Genomic DNA, 27,884 nt, shown 5'->3' on the forward strand with positions numbered 1-27,884 from the left:
GGAAGTCATGGAAATGAGTCAGCAACAAAGAAAATCTTTGTTTCATCCTTTACTTTAGCTTTGTTTGATTTTTTAAACTGGACATTTTTGTTCAATATATGTCCAACACTGTCTTCCACTCAAAAAAAACCCTGATATTGATACTGATATTGAATAGAAACCCATTTGCAACAGTGTCATCCTCTGTGACATTCACAGTGTCATTCATAACACTGTGACATTATTCATAACACTGTGACATTCACAGTGTTATTCAACACTGCTGACTGTTAATGTCACAGAGGTCTCAAACCCGTGACTCATGGGCCACATGTGGTCCCCCACATTGATTTCACGTGGCCCACCGCTTGATATCAAGTTATGAATTTTATTAGGGCCATATTGATGATAATAAAGTCGTAATATTACGATAGTTTGACTGGGAAAATGTTTAATATTGTGACTTTTGTTTCCACTTTTTTGTCATGTATGTCTACATCCACATGATGGGATGGCTAGTTCTGTTCATGCCGCAATTAATTGCAACACCAATGGCCTCAGTGTGTCATAATTTATCAACACATTTGTTTCTGCTCAACTATAAAACCTCTATGAACAGCACACACCAACCACAGAGAGAGGATTTCCTCCAAGTCTGTGTGATTCCTTTTTCAGAAGAGACAGAAGAGTTTCTTATACACAATCTTTTCAAACCTCTGATGCTGATGCTGATGCTGAAGTTTCAAACTTAAGTACGACTTCACAAGATGCTCCACATTCTTCATCTCACCTGTCTGATCAAATGAGCTTTTCCTTGAAAATATTACGACTTTATTCTCAAAAACTCCCTTTTTTCTGCAGTATGATCCTAATACTCTGCCTTAGTTTATTCCCCAAACAGTTTGGAGCAGAGGAAAACCAGCAAAACAAAACAAATATGCTTTAATCAATTCCATGCTGTAATATAAGGGCAAATTCGATTTATTTAAATTTAAACGTGTTTTTTTTTTTGGCTGTTCTCTCTCCTAATCTGGTCTTTCGCCTAATCCTTCTCCAAGTCCATGTTACCGACTATTTGCTGAGCAATCAAAATAATACAAATATGCCAAGTTATGACAGAAAATAAACATTTGCAGTTAAATTAAAGTTTTGTTCTAATCTTTATTACTGTGAAAAATATGTGTGTACATTTGTGGTCTTTAGTGGGTATTTATTGGGTACTGGTGGTTTGAAATTCTAGTATTGTTGTAACAACCTGACCAGACACAATGTAGGTCATGCATGTTCACACACTCAGAGGCCTGTGCCAGCCCGACCCCCCCCCCATCGCCTTTGTGTTTCTTTGTCTCTAAGACCATCATTCACTTTCTCTCTCTCTCTCTCTCTCTCTTGTTTTCAGTTTGTCGGGGTAGAGGGTTTGATCACGGGAATCATGGACATGCTCCCACCTAAATCTGCTCTGGGCTCTCTGCGCCGTGAGGTGGTGGCAGCCATCTGCTGCTTCATCTGCTTCCTCATCGACATGTCTATGGTCACAGAGGTACGAGATGTTTGGGATACATAATCCGGACATAAACTTGCAGATTGTAACACAAATACCTGATGCCGTTCAGAAACCACATGAAGTGTCTTGCGTGAGAGTTTTGAAGCTGCAGTATAGGCAGGATGTCTAGAAAAGTTGTAAAGTGTTGAGTTTAATCCACAGGATATTAAAATACTGACATTTGTGACGCTCTGGCCTGAGCCCCTCGCCTCTCTTCAGATGAGCACAGACAAACACAATGTTTCAAACACGACAGATGATCCGAGGCCATCTCTCCATCTGTGAGACACTCTGCCCATAGTGACACGTGTTTTATTGCATTCATTGTCCAACTCTCTTTTAGACTCACTCCTTGTTTTCTCTCCACGTTTCTTTACAGTGCAGGGAGGTGTTGCCAGTGTTAGAGTAGCAATCATTCCATGGAATTCCCCTCTGATGGGACACAATTAGCAAAAGGCTGTAAACAGAGCGGGGTATCTCTCAGATAAATTGATTTACATTATGCTCAAAGGTTATAATGAAACAAAATAACGACGCCTATTGTATCTGTATTCATTCTATGAAAAAACGGAACAGGTTTAGTAGAATCTGTAAAAGATTCTAATCTTTGTAGTCGTCATATTTTTCTTATTCTTCTTTTCTTAGTCTCTTGTATACGCTGTGTATTTCTGTAGCAGCACTACAGCGCCACACACAGGCCTGGCAGATGTACCATAGCGTTGGAGTCGTTTTGGGGGGCTTTTCATGTGGATGAAGGCATTTCTTGAAACAATGCCGTGTTTACAGAAACATTTTTAAGAGCAAAAAAGAAAAATGTCATTCTGTGTGTGTCCCGTGTGGTTATGGAATCGAATGAGTGGAACTATGCTTCACTTTTCAAGCCCCTGGAAGGTATTTCAGGCAATCCTCCTTCACTGTTTACGGAATACTCAGTTGAGCGGACACATTTGTTACCAGGATTGAACTGTGCTGAAATCACGTCACACACATAAACAATTAACGGGACAATCACGTTTCTAACTGCTCTCTCTCTCTTTGTCTGTCAGGGAGGGATGTATGTCTTCCAGCTGTTTGACTACTACTCTGCCAGTGGCATCACTTTGCTGTGGCAGGCCTTCTGGGAGTGCATTGTGATCGCATGGGTTTATGGTAAGACAGCAACTTTGCAAACGCACACAACACAGAAAGCACCACTGAATGCATCATCGCAGCGTCTTTATGTCATACCGTATACTCTCCCAGGTGCAGACCGTTTCTTGGATGACGTGGCACGTATGATCGGCTATCAGCCCCTCCCCTACATGAAGTGGTGCTGGGCCTACATCACACCTATTGTCTGCGTGGTAAGTGTTGTTCTATATTTTTATATTTTATATTTATATTTTTATATTTTAAACTATGACATTTTTGTGCACAAGTAGGGAGTGTTCCTGTTCCACGTGGTGAACTACAAGCCCCTGACTTACAACACCGTGTATACTTACCCTCTCTGGGGTGAGGTGCTTGGCTGGGCATTAGCTCTGTCCTCCATGCTCTGTATTCCCGTCACTGTCCTCTACAAACTACTGCGCTGCAAAGGATCTTTTCGAGAGGTCAGTAGGCTTATTTGTGTGTTTGTACACCTTCCTTTTCTTTTGCTTGTGTCTCTGTTTTTAATCTTCATGCAGCCTTTAAAAAAAAAAGTAACACTCAGCACCTTAGGTGCAAAAATTGTACCATTCCTAAAACTGCTCTTAAACAAAAAATCTGATTATTTTAAGCAACATCAAAGCTGATCATAAAAGAAATCCTTTATTTTTAGAAAGTTAACCCTCAAAATAATTTTTTTGTCTTATTTTTTCATGTCTTATTGTATATTGTATGAAGAAAACACAAAATATGCAATATTTTTCATATACAACACAGTAAGTGTGGTCAGCATAAATCACAATTAATTAAGGACCAACCTTAACGCATTCTTTTTTTTCTTATGAATCACATCTAGCGTCCAACACACCTGGAGTGTGTCGGAGCTGCTCTCTCAATTGATGATTGTTAAAATGCAACTTTATTTAAAAAATAAATAAATTAAAAAAAGACTGTGGACCAGTCACTGTCAGGAAGTGAAATAAATAAATAAATAGAGGAAACTGCAGCTGCTGAGGTGGTGCAAAATAATTCCAATGTTCTCTGAGTCACACAGTCACTCTGTCTGTATTAGTTTAGACTTTTTGTGTGTGTCAAACACTGCAGCCTGGTTCCCGTATCTGTCCAACACTACTACACGGCCTGTAGGGAACAGAGAAAGCAGCTAAACTGGAACTCCTGCAAAGGGCAAATGTTAGATTAGATTTGAAATAGTCAAAACAACTCTAAAGGTCAAATTTGTAAAGTAACTTTGAATTTGATTCCCAATCCACCTGGTAAGAGTTGCTTTACACTGTTAATATGGACTTAAAGTGGAACAATGATCTGTGATGTCTTGAGATTGGGGCCTGTGACCACTCCCCCTGCTGTCTGTTCAGGGCCGCTGACCCAAAGTCCTCAGAATCTGGAGGTCTTGCAAAGTCTCAGGTCTCATGAGAAACACAAATTGCTTCACAGCACATACATACACACACACACACACACACACACACACACCCTGGCCAGGTACCGGCTATAAGATCAAGGCAGCAATAGTGTTATTTTAGACCGGCAAAAAAGAAGCAGCTCAATAGAGAAGACTAAAAACATCAGTCCAGGGAACTGCCCCTCATGCCCTTGTCTTTTTCCTCTGTGCAGCGATGGCAGCACCTGACCACCCCAGTGTGGGGCAGACATCACCTGGAGTACCTGGCCCCGGAGAGTGAGGCCAAACTGCTGCCGCCCGCCGAAACCAAGAGCACCCTTCTCTTTGAGAGCGTCATCTGAAGAGCTGAGCCCCCCCCCCCCTGCGACAGAACACACACACACACACACACACACACGTCCAAAGTCATCCTCGACATCTGCACTCTGACATACACAAACAAACCCACTCAAAATGCATGCACACCAACACCGGCCCAGTGATAGCAAAGTGCAGATCAGTTACGCACCTCACAGCAGTTTTAAAAGCTACGAAACAGCCCTGGACAAATGGACCAAAGATTAGATGGGAGAAGAACTGAAACACACACCCACATGTTATACAGTCATCGCCAGCTGACGCTCCCTCTCCTCTGCTTTCTGACGCTACCTCGCCAACTCGCCCCTCTTTCCAGTCCCTGCCTTTGTGCCGTTGTGTCACGTCTTGTTCTGTAAGTGTGACGTGTCCAGTGTAGTTGCGATATCTTCCCTCTCTGCGCCTCTGTGTTATAGTTCGGCTGCCTTTCGACATGTCATCGTGAGGGAATGGAGAATCTGTATTCTGGTCAAACTTAAAAACAAACAACCCTCATATCTGTTGCTTATATGCCATGGTCTGAGTGTGAGTGTGTGTGTGTGTGTGTGCACGCATGAGAGTGTACGTGTCTAACATGAAGAGCGAGAGTGTGTGTGTGTGTGTGTGGACTATGGCAGCGGTGTCTCCATTTACATGTAGCATTGTGTATTCTCCTAATTAAAAGTAAAAAAAAAATGAAAATACAACTTCCATTTGTACAAAAAGAAAAGAAAAAAAGAAAAAGACTAACCCACCACTTAACTAACCAGTGTATTGTAGGGTCTGTGCATTAGTGTTAACAATATTTGGCGGGGATGATGATCAATATTTACACCGAAATTGAAGCAGAGAGAATCTTAAGAGTGGATTTTTTTTGCAAAGGCAGGAGACGGGGATGTGCACGGGGGTGAAAGAGAATTTGATGCCATGTAAGGAAAGAAGCAATAAACGGCCAGATAAAGATGGATCCTGATGTAGTTCTGTGGGCTTTTCTTTTATTTACATATTCATAAAACACACCGGGTACATGCAAATGACATTGGTACACTTTTATTACATCTGTATGTCCCAAGAAAGTTCTCACAGTCAAACATTAACAAAGCCATTACCTGGAAGTGTCACGTGTCAGTGAACACAGCAACAGTTACAAGGGAATATGCTGCGTATTCGTTAATACTTGACAGTGTTTGTGTTGGAGTGGTGCTTTTGTGGACCTGATGACTAACAAACGAGACGCACAGGCAAGTTCAGGCCAGACCAGAAACATTGCGACACTGGCATTTATAGTAGGTCACTCCTCTTCTTACGGGAGAGAGCAAACAATCAGGGCAGTTTAAAAAGAAACAAAAATAGATGTAACAACCAGGTTAAATGAATACATTTTAACTGTACAGCTACACATCAAAGGAGAGAAAAAATTGCCCATAGTGTTCTCTCAATGAAAGTAAAGCCTTGTGGTTACCTTCTGTTAGGGTTAGGGATACTTTTTCACGACCAACACCTGAGATCTCAGCCGTCTAATTAAGCTTCTGTCTTCTGCAAGATGTGACTTATCACAATGGGATAGAGAAGAAAAACAGATTTTTAGCCTTTTAGCCACTTAGCAAAACTATTTTATCAGTTCGATTATGGCCTTTTTCCAACAGGATACATGTATGCACGGCTTCCTGCATTGAAGTCCATCGAGAAAATCAGCGTTTTATGCATGCAGTGATACGAAGAAGAGTTGCTGTTTTACTGTTTTGCCTCATTTGGTAACTACAGTATGTGTAACTTGAGTAAATCCTAACAGTGATTTTCAAACACCGAAGTCACAAAACAACATGTTTGAAGTTGGTGATGGGCATATAAACATGTAGCATATACAGGTATGACACTGCAGACACTTCACCAAATACAAAAACAGCTATAATACATCAGATAAGAATGGAGCTTAAAATGGAAAGGGGAGCATGAGCTGTCAGAAGAATGAGATGCATGAAAAAAGCCCAGCTGACTGTAAATACACCCACGTAGCTGCACCGATTATACCATATCTGCTGCTCAGCTCTTTTCTTGTGGGTGTTCTGAGCAAAATAGGTGTAAGTGTGAGGATTAGGGAGCCCTCCCAGAGGGCACAGTCTTTCCCTGCTCATGACTAATATTTACATTTTATTGATTCAGGCCGGCAGACATTGGCTTTGATTTGGGGTGAGGGCTTTTTAATTGTCTCAATAATCCACAGCAGGTGGACACAAACACATCATCTGTCTGTCTGCCCCTTTCACTCTCTCTCTCTACTATGTCACACAGGCTATAAATAAAGACTTCTTTTAGTCTGTTACATTCTCCCACACACACACACACACCCACACACACACACACACCACAGCGCGAGAGACAGAGCTGCAATGACGTATTGCCTGCGATCTCATTAGGAGATATCATAAAAAGCCCGTTGTCACAGCAACGGCTCCCTGTGTTTCCATGGCAACCAGCCGCCATGTCAAGGTGGTGCATTCTTCCCCACTGAAAGGGGGAGGAGACAATGAAGACCAATGGTGAGGAGTGGAACCAGAGAGGAGGAGAAGGAGGAAGGTGGTGAGAGCTGGGAAAGTCTGACCCCTGATGGTTACATCTGAGTGTTGCAGCAAATATCCTAATAAAAAAAAAGAAAAAGCAGAAACATTCAGGAGAAATGCCCGTGGTGATACTGAGTGAAGCTGTCACAGGGATGAACGTACTAGCATGAGGTCCCTCTGCTGCTTCTTCTGGAGAATGTGAATCACCGCGTCGTGGACCGTGACAAACAACTTGGTCTTCGGGATCAACTCGGAGAAGAAAGCTGCAGTTTCCAGCTGCTCCACCACACAGGCTGCGCGACAATGGCAGACCACGAGATTAGAGAAATAAACATTTATGCTCCACTGACATGTCAGACAAAGAACAATGTGGCGTCGCTGAGGCTGAGGCCTTGATACATTCATTATCCAGAGCTCCTGTGCCTTGACTCTGCATTAAGGACATTAGCTTTGTCTCTATTTTGTCTGGCATGCCACTCACCTTGGCAGCCGGCGAGATAAACGTCCACGTCACCCTCCCCAAAGTCCCTGAAGATCTGAGAGAAAATCATAGACATTACTTTGCCTGTTTTTGTCTTTTGTCCTTGAAAAAAAGAAAAATAATAAAGGACCTCTATGTAGGCACGGGAAGATATGGAATTTTAATACATGATTATCTTGCTATTTATATCAAATTATATCTTAAGTGATATTCCTTTACCCTTATTTGTAAAACAAAACTCTTAAAGGTCTAGTGTGTAACATTGAGGTGAACTTTTTTAATTTTGCAGAAATTGAAAATAAAATGAGTTTTTTTTTAAAGGCGACATAGAATGCTTGTATCACACATATATGTTAGTTATGGAGGTCTACTTAGATATATTAACTTGTTTTCATGGTTAAAAACCTCCTAATCGCTGCAAACGAGCCGATCAAAATATCTCCTCACTGACGCTCTCGTCAGCCACGCTGTTTCAGACCAAAATCACACCTCCAGAACTGTGTGGACTGTGTTGTGATTGGCCAGCCAACGAGAGCTTTCCTACTGTCCTGTGATTGGCCAGGTACCTCGAAGTGACGTAATAGATAGGCCAGCTCTCAGATACACAGCTCCCCCTCTGGCACGGTGGATGCTCTGCATCTCAGCAGCTACAACGAGAGTAGTTCTTCTTCTTCTACGGTTGAATGTACGCAACCGGATGTGCCCGGACTGGTGCCCACACCGGGAGGCGCTACGTAGGTGAGAGGAGTGGTGAGGATTTCTGATGACAACATCAAATTAAGGAAGTGCCGATCAGCTTCGCAGAGCCCAGGAAAACAATACAACACTATTATCTCAGCAGTGGCTGAACTGTTTGTTCTGAAACTTTAGGGTTTCATAAACGAGATAATGACGCAGCGTTAATTGGAGCTTCCGGTCTATGTGGCCTTTAAGTGCACAGTGTTTTTTCCTTTAGCCTGGAATGAGCCTTTTATATTGATATCAGCTCTACAAACCAACATGTTTTTACAGTACACTATACAGAGTTCTGATGCTAACTGAGGGCTACATAGAACATGGAAATGTTGCTAAATTTTACACACTGCACCTTTTTCAGGTCCACTTTGACAAAACAATGGCTGATCTGGTAGTGCAAGATGGTGGCCTCTGTAAAGCAAGGCCTTTGCCTAAACTACATATGAGAAGCTTATTCTAGTATATTAGTATATTTTAGTACAGTATTGGGTAGTATATTACATCTCTGCCAATAAACCATCCTAAATTTTACCCACTGGACCTTTTACATTTTTTTCATTTTTCTCTATTCACAATTATCCCAATCATGGAAATTCACCGCAATCAACTTATTGTGGGTGTCACACCTCGGTGAGACCTGTCCTGTTTTTATATTGTGACTTCCTGTGTTTTATTTTGAAAGTAACTTTCCTCTCATTTCAGACCACTTGCCCTTCCTGTCACCAGCCTGATCACCTCCCTTGATTGCCCTGATTGTTTCCACCTGTTGGCCCACCCTCATGTGTATTTAGTTTCTGCATCTCCCTTTGCCTAGTGGCAGAGTGTCATCATTCATGCCACATCCAGCCTTTGTCCACGCCATTGCCTTATTTCACGCTCTTGCCTTGGTTCTGATTTTATGCCCTTGTTTTCAAGTGAGTTTTTTGTTGCTAAGTTTTGTTACTTCAAACCTGTTCCCCCCCAACAACCCCCCCCCCCCCCCCCCGTCTGTTGTCCTACCAACATATCAGGTGATCACGTTAACACTGTCAAAAAAAAAAAACATACATTTTTTAACGTGTTCGTCGTCACTGTGTCCACAAAGCCGGTGGTCGATATGTCCAGGATGATGCTGTGTGTGCGTGTTCCACTGCTCCTTCCCTCCTTCTCCTCGTCGCCACGGTGCGACGCCTGCTTGAGACTGTCGTCATCCCGGAAACCTGCTTCTGAGTCTGAGTTCACCATGGTCGTGTCGTGCTGGTAAGCCCAGTTAATGTTTCCTTTACTGAGCCCATTTGCAGAGGTTTCTGTCAGGGAGATGGCTGCGCCGTTCACTTGACTCTGTCCATTTAGTCTTTCAGAGGCTTTTTCTTCATTTTTCAAGTAGTGTGCACCGTTGGTCAAGTGTCTGGCTGCTTTTTTCTGCCAACAGTTGAAAAAAGTAGAAACACCCATCAGCTGAAATTCATATGCGATTAAGTTTTGTTTATTTATAAAGTATGGCTCTTTTCTAGTCTCGCTGACCACTCAAAGCTGCTTTACACGACAGTTCTGCCATTCATCCATTCACACAGCACGCTCATGTCTTGCCCATAGACACATTGGCACATGTAGACATGTAACGGAGCCAGGAATCAAAACCACAACGTTCCAGTAAAAAGAAGACATGCTCTACCACTGACCCACCGGGGATGATGTTTGGGTTTTGTGAACACAAACGATGCAAAGCTACAGTATTTAAAGGTTATGTCGGACCCGACTGAGGGAGCGTTTGTGTGTATACACCAGCAGAGCAGCGGCGGGGGGGCGTCAAGAAGCATTGATCCCATCAAACTCTTTAAATTATTTAAGCCACAAAATTCTTTAAAAAAACCTTTCTGAGTGTTTTTGGTTTGCAGTCTCCGTCTGTCTTGACATAAAACCAACCACTTCCTGTGTGCAGGTGGCATGAGATCTAGACACCACTATAGCCAGGACTGCATTGTGTGAACTATGTTTACTATGACTTGGCAATGGTTTAAATGTAACAGGCATTACTTTATATTTAAATGAGAGACAGTGGATCAGTGGTAGAATGTATGTGTGTGTGTGTGTGTGTACACAACGACGTGTCCTTGGGCAAGACACGTAGCTCCTGCAGTGTGCGAATGGGTATGAAAGATCTGTGATAGAAAAACACAACGTAGTGTAAAGCAGCTTTGAGTGATCATCAAGACTAGAAAAGGCCTATGTAGATCGTTTTAAACCAGGAAATGGCATTTGTGATTACACCTGTTTACCTCTGCGTTCTCTTTCTTTTTCTCTTTCTCCTGTTTGTGCTTCAGCTCCTCCTTTCGCTTGTTCTTTGCCGTCAGCAGCTTCCCAATATCAATTTCACTCTGCTCGCAAAGCCGAGCGTGGTATTGAGGAGATAAAAGAGAAGGTGAGATGAGTACGAGAGATGATGAAAAGCAATTAAAGGGTGCTGGAGACACCAAACAACGACTATTTGTAGGGTGTAGTAAAATATGACCGCACGCACGCACGCACGCACGCACGCACGCACACACACACAAATGAAGCCAAACCTTCTCTTGCAGGGCCTCCAAGTACATCTCAGCATTTGTATAGTAGATAGTCGCAGATGAACGGAAGATTTTGATTCCTGGAATCTCTTTAGCCTGCAGGGAGACATTATAGGGTTGAAGAGTTCAGAACACATGTGCTTCTGCTCATGTTGGCACTCCCCACCTCCCCCTGGTATTGTTTATCTAAATGGAGTTTTCCTACAACCCTCAACCCCAATCCCCACAGTCTCCTCTTCTAAGCGGTCAGTTCAGTTCAGCCAAATTTTAGATGATCTAATTTTTTGTTCAGTTCTGGCCTCAGCTACGCATGTCTCTGCCCTATATGGAGTTTATATGCTCACAAATTAATATTTAATGGTGTTTGTTGAGCTCCTTCAATCTGGACCAAACCTGGTACCCATGCCACGACCGTGAAAAAAAAAAAAAGCTTGTAATATTACAGCATTTCCTACTGAGGGGTGGTCAGGTGAAAACTGTTGTCATGGAGATATGTAGAAAATTAACATTGGCTAGAAATACATTAACCACTGTTTAATGGAGGTGGTGGAATTCTCAATGTAAAACAAACAAAAATAAATATGGTACCACTTTACAAGAAGACTGCTCTTATAAATGGTTTATAATGAAGTATTAAAAACGAATAGGATGATGTGACACATGAGATCAACAGAGATTTATGCTCGCCAAATAGTGAGCACAACGCTTCCAAAGTTTAGTTTATCATATCCAAATTAACAAATTCAATCTTGTTCACTTTGAACTGTAACGATATACATAACTTAGATTTAACATATTTCCACCAGCTTAAATCATATTTTGGTATCGTTAAAGACAGTTTTGAACTGTATTTAGTGTCCTGCATGTTTTAAAAAATGCATTATTTAGTAATAATAATGATTAGTATTCCACATGTTCACCCCCCTGACTGTAACATTTGCTCATATCTATCTATTTTCAAATATTCTATTTACTGACCCTCATTTTAAACAACCTATAGTTACTTGTAATGATGTGATTGTTATTTATTTTTTTTGTATTGTAATTGAACCAAACTTCCAGTGTGTTCAGTTTAATAAATAATGTGGTAGTATATATGTATTTGAACCACCATGTTTTTACAGTAGCCCACAGTGGACAAACTACACAAACATCCTTTGAAGGCTACACACTGTAGGTTCTCCAGTGTCACACTAGGAAGTGAAGGGTGAGATTTACACACTGTTACCTGATAACTTTTTGTCGCCGACTATGTTACATAGCATTTCACATTCATCACTAAGAGGTTCTTACCTCCCTGTAGCTCTCGGTGTCTAGATACAACTCAGTGCCTGACACCAGGCCTAAGACAGAGTAACGGGGTCTGAAATCAGGAATTAAAATGACAACGTTAGAGCACAGACTGTGACGGGAAAAACATATAAACACCAGAATCATCCACAATAATGTTTACATGCATAATATTAATAATTGACAATAAGTGCTGTGCAGTTACCGCTGCGTTCTGAAGATGACGGTGAGCATGGAGAAGCCCATGGAGATGGCCAAACCCAAGTCTAAGTTGAACAGGAGGGTGCACAGAAACGTTACCAGCCACACCAGCTAGAGGGCAGTGTAAACACAGAGAGTCAATGGGGGGGGCAACACGTATCCAGTTTGCAGGGTAGCAGCCACCAGGGGGCGACTCCCTTAGTTGCAAAAAGAATTTGGTTTGAATGGAAGTCTGGGAAAATTCACAAAATATTAAGGCCTTATTGAGAAAATAATTCTTTCACAGACTTTGAGAATAAAGTCTTAATTTACGAGATTAAAGTCATATATTACGAGATAAAAGTCGTAAATTTAGGAGATTAGAGTCATACATTTACTTTCCTTACTCTCTTCTAAAACAACAGGTTAGAATATTACACCTTTTTTCTTGTAGATTTATGTCTTTATTCTCGTAAATTAATTATTTTTTTTTTTTTCTCTATGTGGCCCTAATACCCTTATACTCTAATTTGCACAGTTAACATTTTCCTGAGGTGTTGGTCTCAGCTGCTAAATTCACCTATCCTACCAACTAACATGGTGTCACTTGTAGTGTAAGTGACAGCTCTAGTGGGGATATCGGGGAACTCTCGGTTCTAAATATCAAGATTTGAGGCTTCAAAGTAGGAGTTTTGCTGCTTCCACTTTTTAAACACAGTCTATGAGTCTCGATGACGTAACATGTACACAGTTTTGAACTGAGCAGGCCGAGAGCGTGAAATCGTACCAGATCAACCTTGTTGGTCCTCCAGAGCATTGGCACATCCATGACCTGTTTGAACATTCCCTTCAAATTCACAAGCACTATCGTAGATAAAACGGCCTGATGAAGACACACATACAGACACACACACACATGCACAGATTTAATTGCGTACACCAACAGCTTTTTTTGGTTGTTAAATTTTATGCCAGGACAGATAATGATCATTAGCAAGAAACAGCACAGGGAGGAGAGTGTTACCTTGGGGAGGTCTTCAAAGAGAGCACCTATTTTCAAAACTGTGATCAGCACTATGACGGATGAAATCACTCCCACAACCTATAACAAAGCCCACACACTGCAAACACTCATACTGCACAATAAATGCTCTCTAGCTGAATATACAGTACAAATTAGAGGCAATGTGCTGTGAGTGCACATCTGTGTAGGTGTGTTTACTTGTGTCTTGCCCCCTGTGTTCTCTTGGATGAAGCTGCGGGACAATGAGCAGGTCACAGAGTAGCACTGAAAAAAGCTGCCCACGGTGTTACTGAGACCCAGAGCCACCAGCTCCTGGATGAAGAAGAGAAACACAATGACAGGTGAAACAGAGTTTTTGTGGCATGTTATTCCACTTGCCAAAACGTAGTTTTCATGCCAGTGTTTGTAGGAAGTATGGGCCAAATGCTGGTTAAGCTTATCAGCTCCACACAATTCTCTTTTGCTTTGTGTTTCCATCACGGTACGGTTCCGTTTGGTACAGTACACCACGGTTCGGGATGGTAAATCCCTGGGTCAGGCTTGCATTTCGTCTGAGATGCTTACATGGTAGGCTTTGTCAGCGAGATACATAGCGTGACATTTCACTGGTGTGACGTCAAACAAACGCGTCACAATAGACAACAACACAACAGACAACACAGGAGGACATCCAGTAGCTCTTTTATTCCTGACTGTACCGCACCTTTTTACTCTGGTCACACAAGGAAGGGTGCCAAAAAATGAAATGGTTGGGCGGGTTATCTTGGTACTATTCCTAATGGAAACGCAAAATAACCCAAAACGTCCCACACTGTACGTACCAAACTGAACCGTTCCACTCAATGAAAACACGGCTTTTGTGTCAGTATAGTAGCATTGTTAAGTCACCCACAGACATTCCTGTGCTACACAGAGAAAGATTTGATTAGTTTTATGTCAAAAAAGATGGAGGCGAAAGCAACTTTGTGCAATTAAAACGAGACAGCTGCAAACAGGTTGGAGTACGACTAAAAAATACAAAGAAGAGGCCATAAAGAGTTTCAGAATACTGCACTCTCACCCGGGGTTGAGTCCAGACCATAAGTTTACTCTTGGTAGGGTGACTGTCTCCTTATCTGGGGTCAGGTAGCTGCATGTCTTGGAGACGGCATCAAACATGGCAAAGTTGCCAAGGGTGCAAGTATAACACCTAGCAGAAGTGTATCAGTCATCATGAGTAGCCTCTTTAGCACAGGGGCAGACATAATGGCAGTACTGACAGGAGCAGAGAAGAGACAGACCAAAATGAAGCAAACAGCCATCTTGCAGGGCACGGTGTGGGGCCCGCTGATCTTGTAACCTTTTCTGACAGGGATGATAGACAGCTTGGCCAGAATAATGGCTCCACGGATATCTGTGGCCACCTCTGAGTGACCCGCTTGGCCATAGACCAGGTGCATTCTCTATCATGGACTTGTGAGTCATTACCAAAACACTGCAGCCTCTGTGACCTACTTTTGTCTACCCCATCCTTCCCCGCTCTCTCTTCTCTTACAAGATGAAGCAACTAGCCACAGCAGCGTTGTCTACCGATGTTTGTTACAAAGGTATTTCGGTTAATTCGGTAAGTGTTAGTTGTCCCGTTGTAGACTGCATCCAGGAAACTTGGAGCTGCATGGTGAAGGAAACAGCAGCTGTGATTGGTGCTGAATGATTTAGAAGGCAAGCTCTTAGACACGTAGTGCTCTCCCTAACCATTTCTCTCTGGCACAAAATGATCCCAGTTACATGCGTTTGAGTGTATGTGTGTACTGCTGCAGGTGCAGGTCATAAAAAACCCCTGAAAAGAGTTGTGGAGCAAGGAGAAGTTTTTGTTGTTGAGTGTATCTATTTTCAGAGGATCATTAATAATTGTTTCCTGTGAAGTGAAGGCAGGACCTGCTGTGCATGCAAAGGGAGAAACAGATTGTGGCTGCGGTGTCAGTGTGACATAAAGATGCTAAAAATAACTGGAGGAGACTGCATCAGAGAATACACTGTGGGGTGTTTTTCGATGTTTGATCGGATGGGTTTAGGTTAACTGGAGACTCCAAATGGACCATAGGTGTTTCGGCCCTGTGATAAGCTGCTGACCTGTACACTGTGTAACCTGCCCTTTAACTAATGTCAGCTTGGATTGGCACCAGCTCCTCCCTTGACCCTCTAACACAAAGTTATATAGATATAATTCTGTCACCAAAACACTGCTAGTGTTGCTTCCTGAAAGCTGTTCCCTTTCTGCATTTCTTTCGGTATCTCTGTGTTTCAGACAATCCGGGGTTATTTCCTCAACCTAAGGTTCACTGCCGTATACTTTGCTAGCATAGCAGTCGTGATGTAAAGCACAACACTAGGTGTCTCCACAGACACGAAAACAGAACACACGGCTATAGTAGGAAACGTGAAGTCGTGTGAAGTGTGCCTTGACGAGTCGAGTCGCACGGCAGGTTTATTTTGTGTTTCCACTAGCGATAGTGCCTGGTACCTTTTTTTTTTTTCTTCTGTTACTATGCGTGACGTTTCCAGACTGCCGGCCACTGATTGGTCAGGCGTGAGACGTCCGAGACAAGAATCAAGTTGAACAATGCCAAACTGTAGATCAGTGAAAAAAACTTAACTATCCTAAAAAAATGTGAGTTCATCTCCAACAATTACCAGGGAAATGTCTAAAATGTCAGTATTTAATAGAGGAGTCGTGTGTATTTAGCGACAGCACTGCTGATTGCGGGCGGTGAGCGGCATCACAAACCCTGACGCTGTATTTCAGTCCCCAGTGACTGTGTCAGTCGGAGTCTGTGCTCCGGTCATGGAGGAAGTACTGAACAAATATTTCAATGAACTGATTGTAATGATTCAGTTAACAACTGCTTTACAAGTCACCAGTCACTTGTTTGGGTGTGTCTCATGTAAAACGAAGTCACAGTCGCAGTTTCATGCAGCTGTGCAGTGATGACTCCGCCCACGTTGAGTAGGTACTATTTTGTTGTGGCAAACCAACTTAACCCGTGCCGTGCCGAGGTGGAAAAGGGGCTAAAGTGAGACCTCCAGTAGTAGCTGGTGTTTGACCAGAGAGGCAGCAGTAGATGTACCAATTTTAATCACACACATAATTTCAATATTTTACACTAAACTGTCCAGATTTGTACCTGGATCAGCAAATAAAGTTACTGGATACCCGTCTACACTAGTTTTCACTCCCCATGAAAAAACATGGAGATGGAAAAAAAGATGAATCAGTGAAATGACTCATGGTCACACTGTCAAATATTTGACCAGTGTTTGGTTATTTCCTGTAAGCAGTGAGTCACATTGTGTAACACTCACAGTTGTTTGTGTGAAAATGGTTCCATTCAGACCTGGTATTCACACCAGCTCTAAGTGATCCACTCACATGTGGACATCACATGTACGACATGTCAATAAAATGCATCCTGGATGTGATGGGGATCGGGGCTACCCACACTGTGTCAAACTTAACAGAAGAAACAAGAAAAACACGAGGCCGGGTTTGGTCACAGCTCAGTGAAGTTTCCCACTAATGCAGAGTCACAAGTTTCAGCAAGTCTGTGAAAAATGTGTGATCTGTGATGTGTGATATTATGTTTGTTTGCAGAACAAGGTTCTTTCTGCATGGAGTTTGCATGTTCTCCCCGTGTGTGCGTGGCTTTTCTCCCGGTTCTCCGGTTTCTTCCGACAGTCCAAAAACATGCAGATTAGGCAAATTGGACACTCTAAATTGACTGTAGGTGTTCAGACCTGTGCTTGGTTGACAGGTGTTAGTATGAGTTCTAAAGGGCTCTCAGCGTTGGTGGCTTACCTGGTTGCTGTCCACCTTGTAGCCATGTTTGAGAGCAAATGTCTTGCCAAGGGAAATGTTGATGGCATAGCCCACAATGGCCAAAGCAAAGGCTTCACTGATCACCTCTAAGAACCAACTGGCCTGTGGAACCTGGGGAGCATTGAGCCTGGAACAAGAGGACAATACAGTTTTTGGGTTGTTTTTTTCAATCAAGCGTCATGTACAGTTTCATTTTCCTCCCACGGTCCAAAAAATATAGAGAGGTTAATTGGACACTGTAAATTGTAAATTGTGAGTGAATGGTTGTGTGTCTCTGTGTGACCCGTCTTAAGCCCTGTGTCATGCTCTATTTTATTCTTATTGTTGTAGTTTTTTTCTCTCTCTATTTTTCTTTAATCTGTTTTATTATTGTTATAATTGGGTTTTGCTATAATAAACTTTATTTTTATGACACTTGTCTTCACAAAAGTTACAAGGTTCTTAACAGACCAATCAGGCATAATTAAATATTTCCTTGTCTGGTAAGGCAAGGAAAGAAAAAAGCCCAATAGTTCACACAATGAACTGTTAATAATGAGTTGTTAAAACTGTTTGGTTTAGTGTTTCCAATTTATAAACCTTAGCATCTGGGGCGCCCCTAAGCAAGGCACCAGATCCCCCATTTCTTCGATGTGTCTGTGTTCACTACTGGTGTGTAATAAGGATGAGTTAAACTTATTGGCTTATTGTGCAAAAAAAATTAATATAGCAAACCAACATTCCATATTACAGGGCTGGCGCAAGCCTTTATGGGGCCCTAAGCTAAATTTGATTTGGGGCCTCGTTCTGGCCACCTCGGAGTAGCAGGTGCTTGAATATTATTACAAATTATTTAGATTGCATTAATCATTTATTTATTTATTTATAACCTTTATTTATAACCTTTATTTATAACCTTTATTTAAACTCAGAAATATATTGAGGAGCAACCTCATTTACAACATTGCCGAGACAAAACACAAAACATTTGAAAAACACATAAGCATATCCGAAATATCAAAAAAATCAGTCAGTCATCATCTACCGCTTTATCCTCTAATATCAAAAAAATAAAGTGACAAAATAATAAAAACAGAGAGGTCTAGCTAAGAACAGGAGCATTTGGAAGTAGAATAAGATGCAATGATGGAATTAAATGGTCCTAGTGATAAAAGTGTGATAAGTTTGTTCCAGGTTGCAGGTGCACAGTAAGAAAAACAGGATTTTCCAAATTCAGTGTTAACAGAGGAAACCTGCAGTGTGAGCCAGTCCTTTGAACGTGTATGATGGAGACTTGCAGTGAGACCAGCGAGAGCTTTGAAAATAAATAAAATCCAGCGTCTATCACGCGTATTAGATAGCGGGCCATTCCACTTTTGAATACAGGTCACAATGATGAGTGTTGTAGCTGTCGCCTGTAATAAATCTCAGGGCTGAATGCTATATGGTGTCAAGTGGGTGTGGAGTTGTAGCTGATGCATGCCTGTATGAAATGTCTCCATAATCTAAAACTGACATAAAAGTTGCCTCAATAAGTTTCATCATTGTGCTTTATTTACACCAAACCAATGTCAAATTCCTATTCTTTTTTTTTTAGTATTCATTTTTTTCCACGTAGTTGATTTGTGCCATGGCCAGTTCTGCACCTTTAGCTTCACTGCTAATGATCTGGCAGAATTTGTTGACTCTTGTTACAGCTTTGGGGAAAACAAATGCTGCAGCTGGCAAAGACACTAAACCGTATCAATAATTTAGTAACGCACCAGAACAAAATTGGCTGCAGTATAATTCCATGAATATCACATACAATGAATGTATGATGTTTCCACAACTGTGACTTCACCTTACAAAGAATCCCTGCTCACAGCTCAACCGTGTCCTAATGGACTGTAGTCGACTCACGGTGAGTTTTTTGGATGAGATGTTTAGGCGTCTAAACAGGAAACCTGGTGGTTTCCTATCATATAAACAGTATGTCCACACACAGCTGCCTCGCTCCTCCCTCTTTGCTTTCTCTTTTTGTTTTGTCCACAGACACGTACAGTACGACTATGTCAGCTTACCCACTGGGAATCATTCCAACCACATCTATGCTGTGTTTAGTGCTCAGATCACAGAAGTGGATGATGATTGTCACTGCTACGATCTGTTGGAAAAATAAAAAAAAAGTGAAGTGTGGTCAGTTTCAGTGGTGAATCCTCACTTTGAGCTCACACACAAAGAAGGTCATCGATCATCAGTCCTTCAGTCCAGTGGTATTTCTGTTGTCACAATGCCCCCTGCTGGACTGGTAATTGAACACACTCTGCACTGAGCGTGGAAAAAGAAGACAGGACTCAGCATACTTACAACTATTAGTTCTATAGGGATGGGAATGGGCAGCTTCTTTTTGTAGCAGTCGTTGATTTCTTTGGCCACGATGAGAACAAAGAGAGACACCAGGCTGACGACCAGCTCCGGCACCTGAGTCTGAGGCAGCAGGCGACAAATGTCCACCATAGTCTGTGAAGAGACGAGTGGAGGGGAGAGGGAAGGAACAAAGGGAGGTTCATTTTTAAATCAAATAACATTAGTTGTATTATTTCCTTTAGAATATTGACGTTTCCAGCATTTAGTACTAATAATTGTGTTTATACATGAACACCGGAAGATAAAAGAACTACTAATGATGATAAAGTGCAGAGTAATATACTCTGTGGTGTTAAATAAAGAAAGAAAAAACAATTATTACAACTATTTAGAGTCGGACGGATGGATGCATGACTTTATTTATCATGTTACTTATTTAACCCTTAGAACTCGGCTGCTTTTTTCCATTACTATGTTTAAAGCTACAGTTTATACAGAGGCTATAATGTGCAAATATAGAGTGTAATTCCAATAATTCTAATTCTACCTCTAGTGTTGTGTTATTTGTAAGGCCTTAAATTCTGGCATTTAAAATGCAAACATAATTTTTGGTTATTTGATTTGCATGGATACTGAATCTTAATTAATCTTCTTGTATGTTATGGCATATTTCGTGTTTGGTTTACAGGTTTTTTTACTCATTTTTTCCTGTTTATCCTGTTTATTCATTCATTCATTCATTCATTCAGTTTTATGCTGGCCTTGTTTTCTAATTAGTGAGGTGGCGTTTCCTCTACTTTCTGGCCTTTTTATGTTTTCTTTTCTTGGTGATCTAACTATGACCTTTGACCCTGTGGAGGAATGAATGAATGAATGAATGAATGAAATGAAAATGTAGCAATAAAGACAATGGCTGAGAGGCAGAAATACATCGTTTGTTTCATCTGTTTGTCTTTTTGAGGACGTGCTGGGTCCCACGGCCCATTGCTGGGCTGGCCCAGACGCTATACCCACCTTATTTCCTCCCCTTTGCTTTCATTAACTTTACATTAAGTTTGTCCAATCAATCAGAATTATTGATTGGGTAACTTTGTGGCGTCCTTTATGTTCGGTCTCCTATTGAGCCATGCTTTTATTCTTCAAAGGTAGGTAGAAGTAACACTTCCTGTAAAAAGTGCCTTGTTTTAGTCACAAATGACACCTCTGATACCTCAGACTCATACTTGTGGGAAACATTTAAAGCAGTTATGAGGGGTCATATTATCTCTTATGAGGCATCTCGAAAAAAATCAAGAAATTCAAGATTGGTTGAAATTAATAAACAAAGCAATAACAATTAAACATTGCAGGAAATTACTAACCTTAAATATGAGTACAATACTATTTTAACGAAACAAGTCAGCGATCAATTGTTCCGTCTACGTACACGTTACTTTGAACTTAGAGACAAGCCACACACGCTACGAGCTCGTCAACTTAGAGAGCTGCAAAATAGTAGGGCTAAACTTAGAATTAGATCTGGTGCTGGAGATATACTCACGCACCCAACATCAATAAATAAGTGATTTGTAGAGTTTTATCAAGAATTATACAAGTCAAAAGCAAAAGGTGATGTGGATTCTTGGCTTAAAAGTGTTCCCATTCCTAGGCATCCCTTTCCGCTCGAGAGGGGCACCCTTGATTTAGATCCCGCGTTCACGACCTCAACTCAGTTTAACATTTCAAAAAACAGTGTTAAATACTTAGGTATTAAACTCACTAACTTAAATATAACTTCACAGAGAGATTAAATGCGCTGAAAAAGAATATTAAAAAATGGAGAACATTGCCTCTGTCATTGATAGGCCGAATAAATACAATTAAAGTGGTTTCCCTGTGAAGATTCCTTTATCTGTTTCAAAACATCCCCATTTTTATCCCAGTGTCCTTCTTTAAAATGATTGACTCTGTGATTTTACCATTTATCTGGGGATATAATATCTAAACAGCATCTTGAAAAGCCAAAGGATTTTGGCGGCCTAAGCCTACCATGCTTCTTGCATTATTACTGCAGGGGCTGCTAATAGCAGAGCGACGGTATACTGGCAACTGGCTAATGACCCTGATCCACAGACTGAGATATCATCCTGGTTAGCAATAGAACAAAGTCTACCTCAAAAAACCTTCCTCGGGGCAATTCTTTTTTCATCACTAAGGCCAAGAGCCTCTTGTAAGGGAGAGCATTACACGATAATTAATGCTCAAAAAAAGACACAGAGTAGAACATTTTGTGAACTTCCAAAGACATCAGTGCACGCCCCTATATGGCATAACCATGCCTTTCTCCCTTCACACACAGACGCAGTCTTTAGAGTGTGGAGTAGGAAAGGAATAGGGTCCATAAAAGATCTTTATGTTGATTAGCATCTCTGTTCATTTGAACTATTGCAAAAAAAATATCATCTGCCAAAATCAAACTTTAAGTATTTACAGTTACGTCATTACATAAGGCAAAATATCTCGTTATCGGACTCCCTCCCAGAAGAAAATTCTTTTTTTTAAGCTCCTACTTGGCCCACCAGAAGCAAAGGGTTAGATTTCAAAATTGATTTGTATTTTCTCAAACAAACTTGCACAGCCTGATGTGAAATTTAAACAAATGTGGGAGACTGATCTCAACATCACTATTCAAGATGAAATATGGAAACAAGCTTTAAATGACATTCACCGTCGCTCAGTCAATGCTAGGTTACAATTGATTCAATTCAAGGTCATACACAGGTTACACTATTCGAAGGTTAAGTTGCATAAACTTGTTGCCCAAATTTCTCCCCTGTGTGAAAGGTGCAAGAAATCAGATAGCACACTTGCGCACCAATTTTGACTATGTCCTGGGATTCAAGATATCTGGTGTTCGATTTTCAGATGGTATTCTCATGTACTTAAAGTAAACCTGGATCCTGACCCTGAAACTGCATTACTTGGCATTTCTAATACTTTGGACAAGATGGGTCGGAATGTTAGTACAATGGTGGCCTATGGCATGGTCATAGCAAAGAGATGCATTCTGAGAGTGTGGAAATCTGACTCGCCACCTAAGTTTGAAGCCTGGCTGAGGGAGCTAGTCGGAATCCTTCACATTGAAAAACGGAGATATGAGACACCGGATATGCTACAGAAATTTTGTGGTGTGTGGGGACCTATCCTGGAGTTTTTGAAACTGTAGTTAACCCCCCAAAATAGTATCTATCTTGGCATGACTGATGTACTCAAGTGGACATTCTATTTTGATACTATGTTAAGCCTCTGTGTGTGTTCTGTTTTTACACATAGTCTCTGTCAACATTTCTTATTTTTAATTGTTATGCGTTTGTCTGTTGCTTCTATTGTTAAGAAAATTGCCAATAAAAATATTTTGAAAAAAAAAGTGCCTTGAGATCATGTTTATTGCAATTTGCTTCTATATAAGTAAAATGTATTTCATTTTGACTTATTTCTATATGAATCACCATGTATTAGAAAACGTGTGTGGGACATAAACAAGGATTTTTAAAGTCCCTATGTCTAAGACTTGTAATCTGTGTGTGATATGGGTGCCTCCCTTATGTTTTACTACCTAAATCTACCTATGGCTATAATAAAATAAATAACCTGACCTGAACTTACCATGACCATGGCACCACGTTACTGTACAGTGTTACCAAAATAATTTGTGTTATATATATATGAAACTATATGTTGCATGATACAAAACGCTTGCCATACTCACATAGATGATGGAGAGAGGACCGGTGAATCGAGCCGGCGTGACTCCAAACAGATACTTGAGCTGTGACACACACACGTGACACGCTGATCCTGTCGTGTAGGCACGAATCAGTGGCTCAGACAAGTAGGTGACCACGAAACCAAATCTGATCACACCCAAAACGATCTTAGGAGGGAAAGGAGGGGAGGGGGAACCCCTCAAAGGAGTTAGTATAAAATTGTGAAATATGATAATTTGAGGTACAAATATAGACATATACCTGTAAGATTCCTGTCAAGACTGTGAGGGAACATGCTATCTGTACTCTGGAGGCGTCCCGAGCATCAAAGTCCACAGAGCTGTTGGTGCCATTTACGATAAAGTTACTGTCAGGTGCCAGCCTTTCTGTCGCACTCCCAATCATGATGCTTATCAAGGAAGACGTACCTGAACGATGAGTCACAAAGGACTGGTTTATATATGTTGACATCCAGAGTCGGCCCAATGCATAAGTGAACTAAGATGTCTTCAGATATCTAAATAATGTTAAGTTATTTGGTTTTATTTTGGAGTTGAAGATTGCCGTTCTAAGTTTTAAAAACCAAAGTCACAAAACTGGTTTATTCAAGTTCAGTATCACCACACTGAGTATAAAAGTAGGCCACTTTCTTTCGAAATCTAATTCTGCTTAGGGCCTCATAAAAGCTTGGGCTGTCTCTGTTGACATCCCATCTGATTTGGGAAATCCCAACTATTGCTTTTTTGGTTTCACAGTTTTTTGTTGTCTTCTACATTCTTCAGCCGAAAAAAAAAAAAAAAAAAAAAAATGTTGGGCTCGTTAACATTTTTGCTGCACTTTTCTCCCATTGAAAATAAACTCTCATCTGCCTTTGACCTGAGCTGTGAGGAGTTAGCGACCAAAAAAAGTGAAGACCTCTGTGCTAAAGCAGCATTTCAACTGTTGGACATTGTGACAGGAAAAAAATAGTGCTCAAAAAAATGTATATTATGTTGTAGCTTATTTTAAGTTCCTCACCAATGGAGACGTGTCTGGAAGTACCAAAGATGAAGTAGACCAGCACGGGGTAGAAAGACGTGTACAGGCCAAACACAGGCGGTAAGGAAGCCAGAAGAGCATAAGCCATGCCTGGAAAACAGGAAATGCAAATAAAGAAAGTAAGTTTGTTCAGTGGCCATTTTAGTCTGAAAATTCTGGTGGTGGCCATGCAGGAAAATCTTATAATGCAATCCAGAAATACCACATATTACTCTCCTCCCCTTACAACATGAATGACCTGGTTTTGTCCTTTCCCCACCAGTGGGCCCTGAACTTCAGGCCCCACTGGTGGGTAGCATTAGTGGTGATTTTTTGTAAAGCTGTAGACAATGGGTGGATGGATGTTTGCAGTGGTGAAAGCACTTCTAAAGCACTTTCTAAAGCACAGAAATGCACACAGACACTTTTTGGTCACAGGGTGGCAGCATTGAGCCCGTGTGAACGTGTGCCTGGTGAGCTTCAAAGGGGGTAACAGACACTGTTTCTCGAATTGAACGGTAAAAAAATACACTCAAACTCGTGGAACGACGATTGGTGTAGTGTAAGTGTCTGTTTTTCTATACTGTATATGTCAAATTGTGTTTGTTAAATGGTTATATTACTGACCTTGTATTGTGTTGTCCTGTGTGATTAGTTCCTCGGCCACTGCCGTATTTTGGGACATTTTATATTTTAATTTTATTTCTTTTCAAATATCAAATCTGTATAACAGCCCTCAGATTTTTGGGTTATTGATTCAGGCTGACTGTCCCATTGCAAGCCAGATTAAAGCTATAAAACCCCAGTTATTGTGTCCTGTATGTGTGTGTGTATCATATTCCCACGGGCAACATTGATCCACAGTTCCACGAAAGGGACACAGTGGACAGGTTGCCAGTCCATCACAGGGCCAACGCACAGAGAGGAACAACCATTCACCCTCACCTTCACACGTACGGTCAATTTAGTATGGCGACACAATCGTGCTAAAACTCAGGTTTTCACAATGTGAATGTGGCCGAAATATTACTCCGTACGAGTACATGAGAGGAAAAAAAACTGCTCGCGCGAGGAGGAATCTTTAAGCAGCGCGCAAAGCAGCCACTAGAGGGAGTAGTGACTGCGAAAACCACAACGCTACCACAATGTGACCGCTAGCCTGGCCTGGACATGAAAAAAACATGTGCCAAAAACAATGCCAAACATTTAAAATGTGTACAAACCCTGAGGCAGGCGCATGATGCCCACACTGCAGCCAGAGATCAGGTCTCCCACAGCATTTTCTCTGATGGAGTATTTAGGCAGCCATTCAAGAACAGGCACCCAGCTCTGCACAGTGTTCTTCAGCCTGGGCACTGAACACCTGTGAACAGAGACACACCGTCACATCACAGAGGAGTCAAAGTTAAACTGTCCTGCGAGAGAAGCTGTGAATAAATCTCCTCTGGGGAAAAATGTGTTAAACCACAAGTCACTGGTTTCTTCAAGCTGTAACCAAGAGCAAAACCTTAAACCCTAAAAATCTTTAATTATCTGATGTATTATGGCAGTCATTTTCAATATCAACCAAACAGAATTTCTTTTTCAGCCACATTGTCCACTTCTTAATGTTTAAATGTCTTTGTGGCTTAAAGCTGGTGTAGGCAAGATATTTGGCTTACTTATGAATGAATTTAAGAAAATAAATAATCTCTCAGCATAATGTAAGTCAAGCAGAGCCTTAAGTTTAAATATAATTGCGTTACTAACGGCGTTATTTTTTTCAGTAACGGAGTAATCTAATTAATTACTTCTCCTATCGTTGCAACGCCGTTACCGTTACTGAGAATGTAAAGTGGCGCGTTACTTGTGTTACAATTCGGTTGATTGAAGCGCAGCGGTGTCGGGTATCTGACAGCCACACATCAGCTGCCGGGAGAGAGCAGGGGTGAAGATGATTGATGACGACACCGTTGATGACGATAGGCTGGGTGGACGGGTGGACGGGTGCCCTGCTCACGCTGTCTCACTGCACGCTCTAAGACAATGGCGACGAGCCAGGGAAGCGTAGCGTTTTTTAAGTTGAAATATCGAGGTAAAAGGAAAGAATGTATATGCAACGTGTGTTGTGACTTGTTATGTCGTCAATAAATTCAGATACACGCAGTTTCCTTGGGAGCTTCTGCTAGCCACACTTTATTGTTTGTTTACATCCTAGCATGTCATGACGTACTTCCTATAGTGCTTGTTTTAACAAGCACTATTTTATTTTTAACGTTTTAAAACCCAAGGCTATTAAACTAAACAAAGTGTATTTTGTTACTTGTACATATTGCACATGTGGGTAATCATGTTCTTTTGCATAATAACTGGAAGGTACGCAGCACTTTGCACTTTAGTCACAATAGCACTTTATTTGCCATAGTTTGCGTATTTGCAAAGTTTGTACAGATATTTACATTACTCTATTTAATGAATACTAATTGAGTTATTTATTAGACCGTGTGACCGCAGGTGATTGTATGTCTCTTGCACTCGGCTCCGTCTGCAAGAGAGTAGAGCGGGGTTGAGCTTCGACGGAAGGATGTGTAATTGAAATGATAACAGTGTGAAGCATGTGCAGAGTTTATGGTTGAATATGTGTGGTGCAATATCGGGTGGAAGAAGTGTGAAGGCTGTACGTGTACAAAGTTGTCTGTGTTAACATTTACCTGTCCTGTGTCTGCTCCAGGGTGCGCGGCCAAAAGAAACATTAAACATTTGTATTACATGTCTATCAATAATAGTCCTCCAAATTCAGCTTCGGGCTCCATGAAGGCTTGTGCTGCCCCTGGACTCAAGTGATCTAATCGACCTATGGCTCTTAAATTCAAGTACCATATTGAGATCCCAAAGTAACAACGTTATTATCAACGTTAAAACACAGTGTTGTAACTGGGTTGAGCAAAGTCAGCTACGGATGGAGATTTATTCCCAATCATCCTCCTCTTCCTCACATACACTTCACACACTGGTATAGTGACATTAGATGAAGATGGAGCGAGAGATAAGGTGACTCAGAATTCTTTTCATAATCGATTAATCTGTTGATTATTTTCTCGATTAATCGACTAATCGCCTGGTCCATAAAATGTCAGAAAACTTTAAAAAATGACGATCAGTGTTTGTCAAATGCTGAAATGAATTTCTCATTGATGTTTTGTCCACAAACAAAAAATATTCAGTGTTTAATGATTTCTTTGTTATAGAAAACATACACATTTAAGAAGCTGAACTAATCAGAAATCTTGTTTTAACCGATTAATAATCGATTATTCGAGTAATTGTTTCAGATCTAGGTGACTCGAATTATTATTATTTAATTAGTATTTTTGTTGTTGTTGTCATTTGTTTCAGCTCTAGTTGACTGTTGTTGTCATTTGTTTCAGCTCCACTCCGATCACATACCCAGGTATAAACAGGAGAACACTAAGAAGCTTGCGTACCACTGATGGCACACATACCACAGCTTGAGAACCACGGTGATAGAGAGAACAACGCCTGCGCGGGGCTCTGTTTAAACTTTGACTAAAAAACGTGGAAGAGAAAAGTAAGTGATAAAGTATATACACAGCCTTTCTGGGAGAAAACTGCTATTCTGGCAAAGCAAGCCCAACATGAGATGCATGTCACTGTTTCAGTGAGCTCACATACTACAGCTTTAACCAAGACAACACAGTTGAAATTTCCATACCCTGA

At 41.2% G+C, this 27,884-nt stretch overlaps 2 protein-coding genes across 3 annotated transcripts in view; one reads left to right on the forward strand and one right to left on the reverse strand.

The window, feature by feature from the left end:
• Positions 1 to 5,373, forward strand: part of LOC131469264 (sodium- and chloride-dependent creatine transporter 1-like) — a 22,113-nt gene extending 16,740 nt beyond the window's left edge. For both annotated transcript variants that reach the window (XM_058644248.1, XM_058644249.1), the window contains exons 10-14: positions 1,379 to 1,519; positions 2,569 to 2,671; positions 2,765 to 2,865; positions 2,944 to 3,114; positions 4,286 to 5,373. In XM_058644248.1, coding sequence (XP_058500231.1) covers positions 1,379 to 1,519; positions 2,569 to 2,671; positions 2,765 to 2,865; positions 2,944 to 3,114; positions 4,286 to 4,414 — 645 coding nt within the window. In that variant the 3' untranslated portion in view covers positions 4,415 to 5,373. The remainder of the gene's footprint in view (positions 1 to 1,378; positions 1,520 to 2,568; positions 2,672 to 2,764; positions 2,866 to 2,943; positions 3,115 to 4,285) is intronic.
• Positions 5,115 to 27,884, reverse strand: part of LOC131469261 (solute carrier family 26 member 6-like) — a 23,822-nt gene continuing 1,052 nt past the window's right edge. The window contains exons 2-19 of the mRNA XM_058644246.1: positions 25,391 to 25,530; positions 24,168 to 24,278; positions 23,412 to 23,578; positions 23,153 to 23,317; positions 19,405 to 19,557; positions 19,119 to 19,201; positions 17,056 to 17,203; positions 13,419 to 13,532; positions 13,221 to 13,298; positions 12,984 to 13,079; positions 12,222 to 12,328; positions 12,020 to 12,089; positions 10,730 to 10,822; positions 10,442 to 10,540; positions 9,231 to 9,584; positions 7,449 to 7,503; positions 7,130 to 7,260; positions 5,115 to 7,044 (exon numbers count right to left, since the gene is read on the reverse strand). Coding sequence (XP_058500229.1) covers positions 7,018 to 7,044; positions 7,130 to 7,260; positions 7,449 to 7,503; positions 9,231 to 9,584; positions 10,442 to 10,540; positions 10,730 to 10,822; positions 12,020 to 12,089; positions 12,222 to 12,328; positions 12,984 to 13,079; positions 13,221 to 13,298; positions 13,419 to 13,532; positions 17,056 to 17,203; positions 19,119 to 19,201; positions 19,405 to 19,557; positions 23,153 to 23,317; positions 23,412 to 23,578; positions 24,168 to 24,278; positions 25,391 to 25,530 — 2,191 coding nt within the window. The 3' untranslated portion in view covers positions 5,115 to 7,017. The remainder of the gene's footprint in view (positions 7,045 to 7,129; positions 7,261 to 7,448; positions 7,504 to 9,230; positions 9,585 to 10,441; positions 10,541 to 10,729; positions 10,823 to 12,019; positions 12,090 to 12,221; positions 12,329 to 12,983; positions 13,080 to 13,220; positions 13,299 to 13,418; positions 13,533 to 17,055; positions 17,204 to 19,118; positions 19,202 to 19,404; positions 19,558 to 23,152; positions 23,318 to 23,411; positions 23,579 to 24,167; positions 24,279 to 25,390; positions 25,531 to 27,884) is intronic.

The sequence above is a fragment of the Solea solea genome, chromosome 11, assembly GCF_958295425.1.
Source record: "Solea solea chromosome 11, fSolSol10.1, whole genome shotgun sequence".
NCBI classification, from domain to species: Eukaryota; Metazoa; Chordata; class Actinopteri; order Pleuronectiformes; family Soleidae; genus Solea; species Solea solea.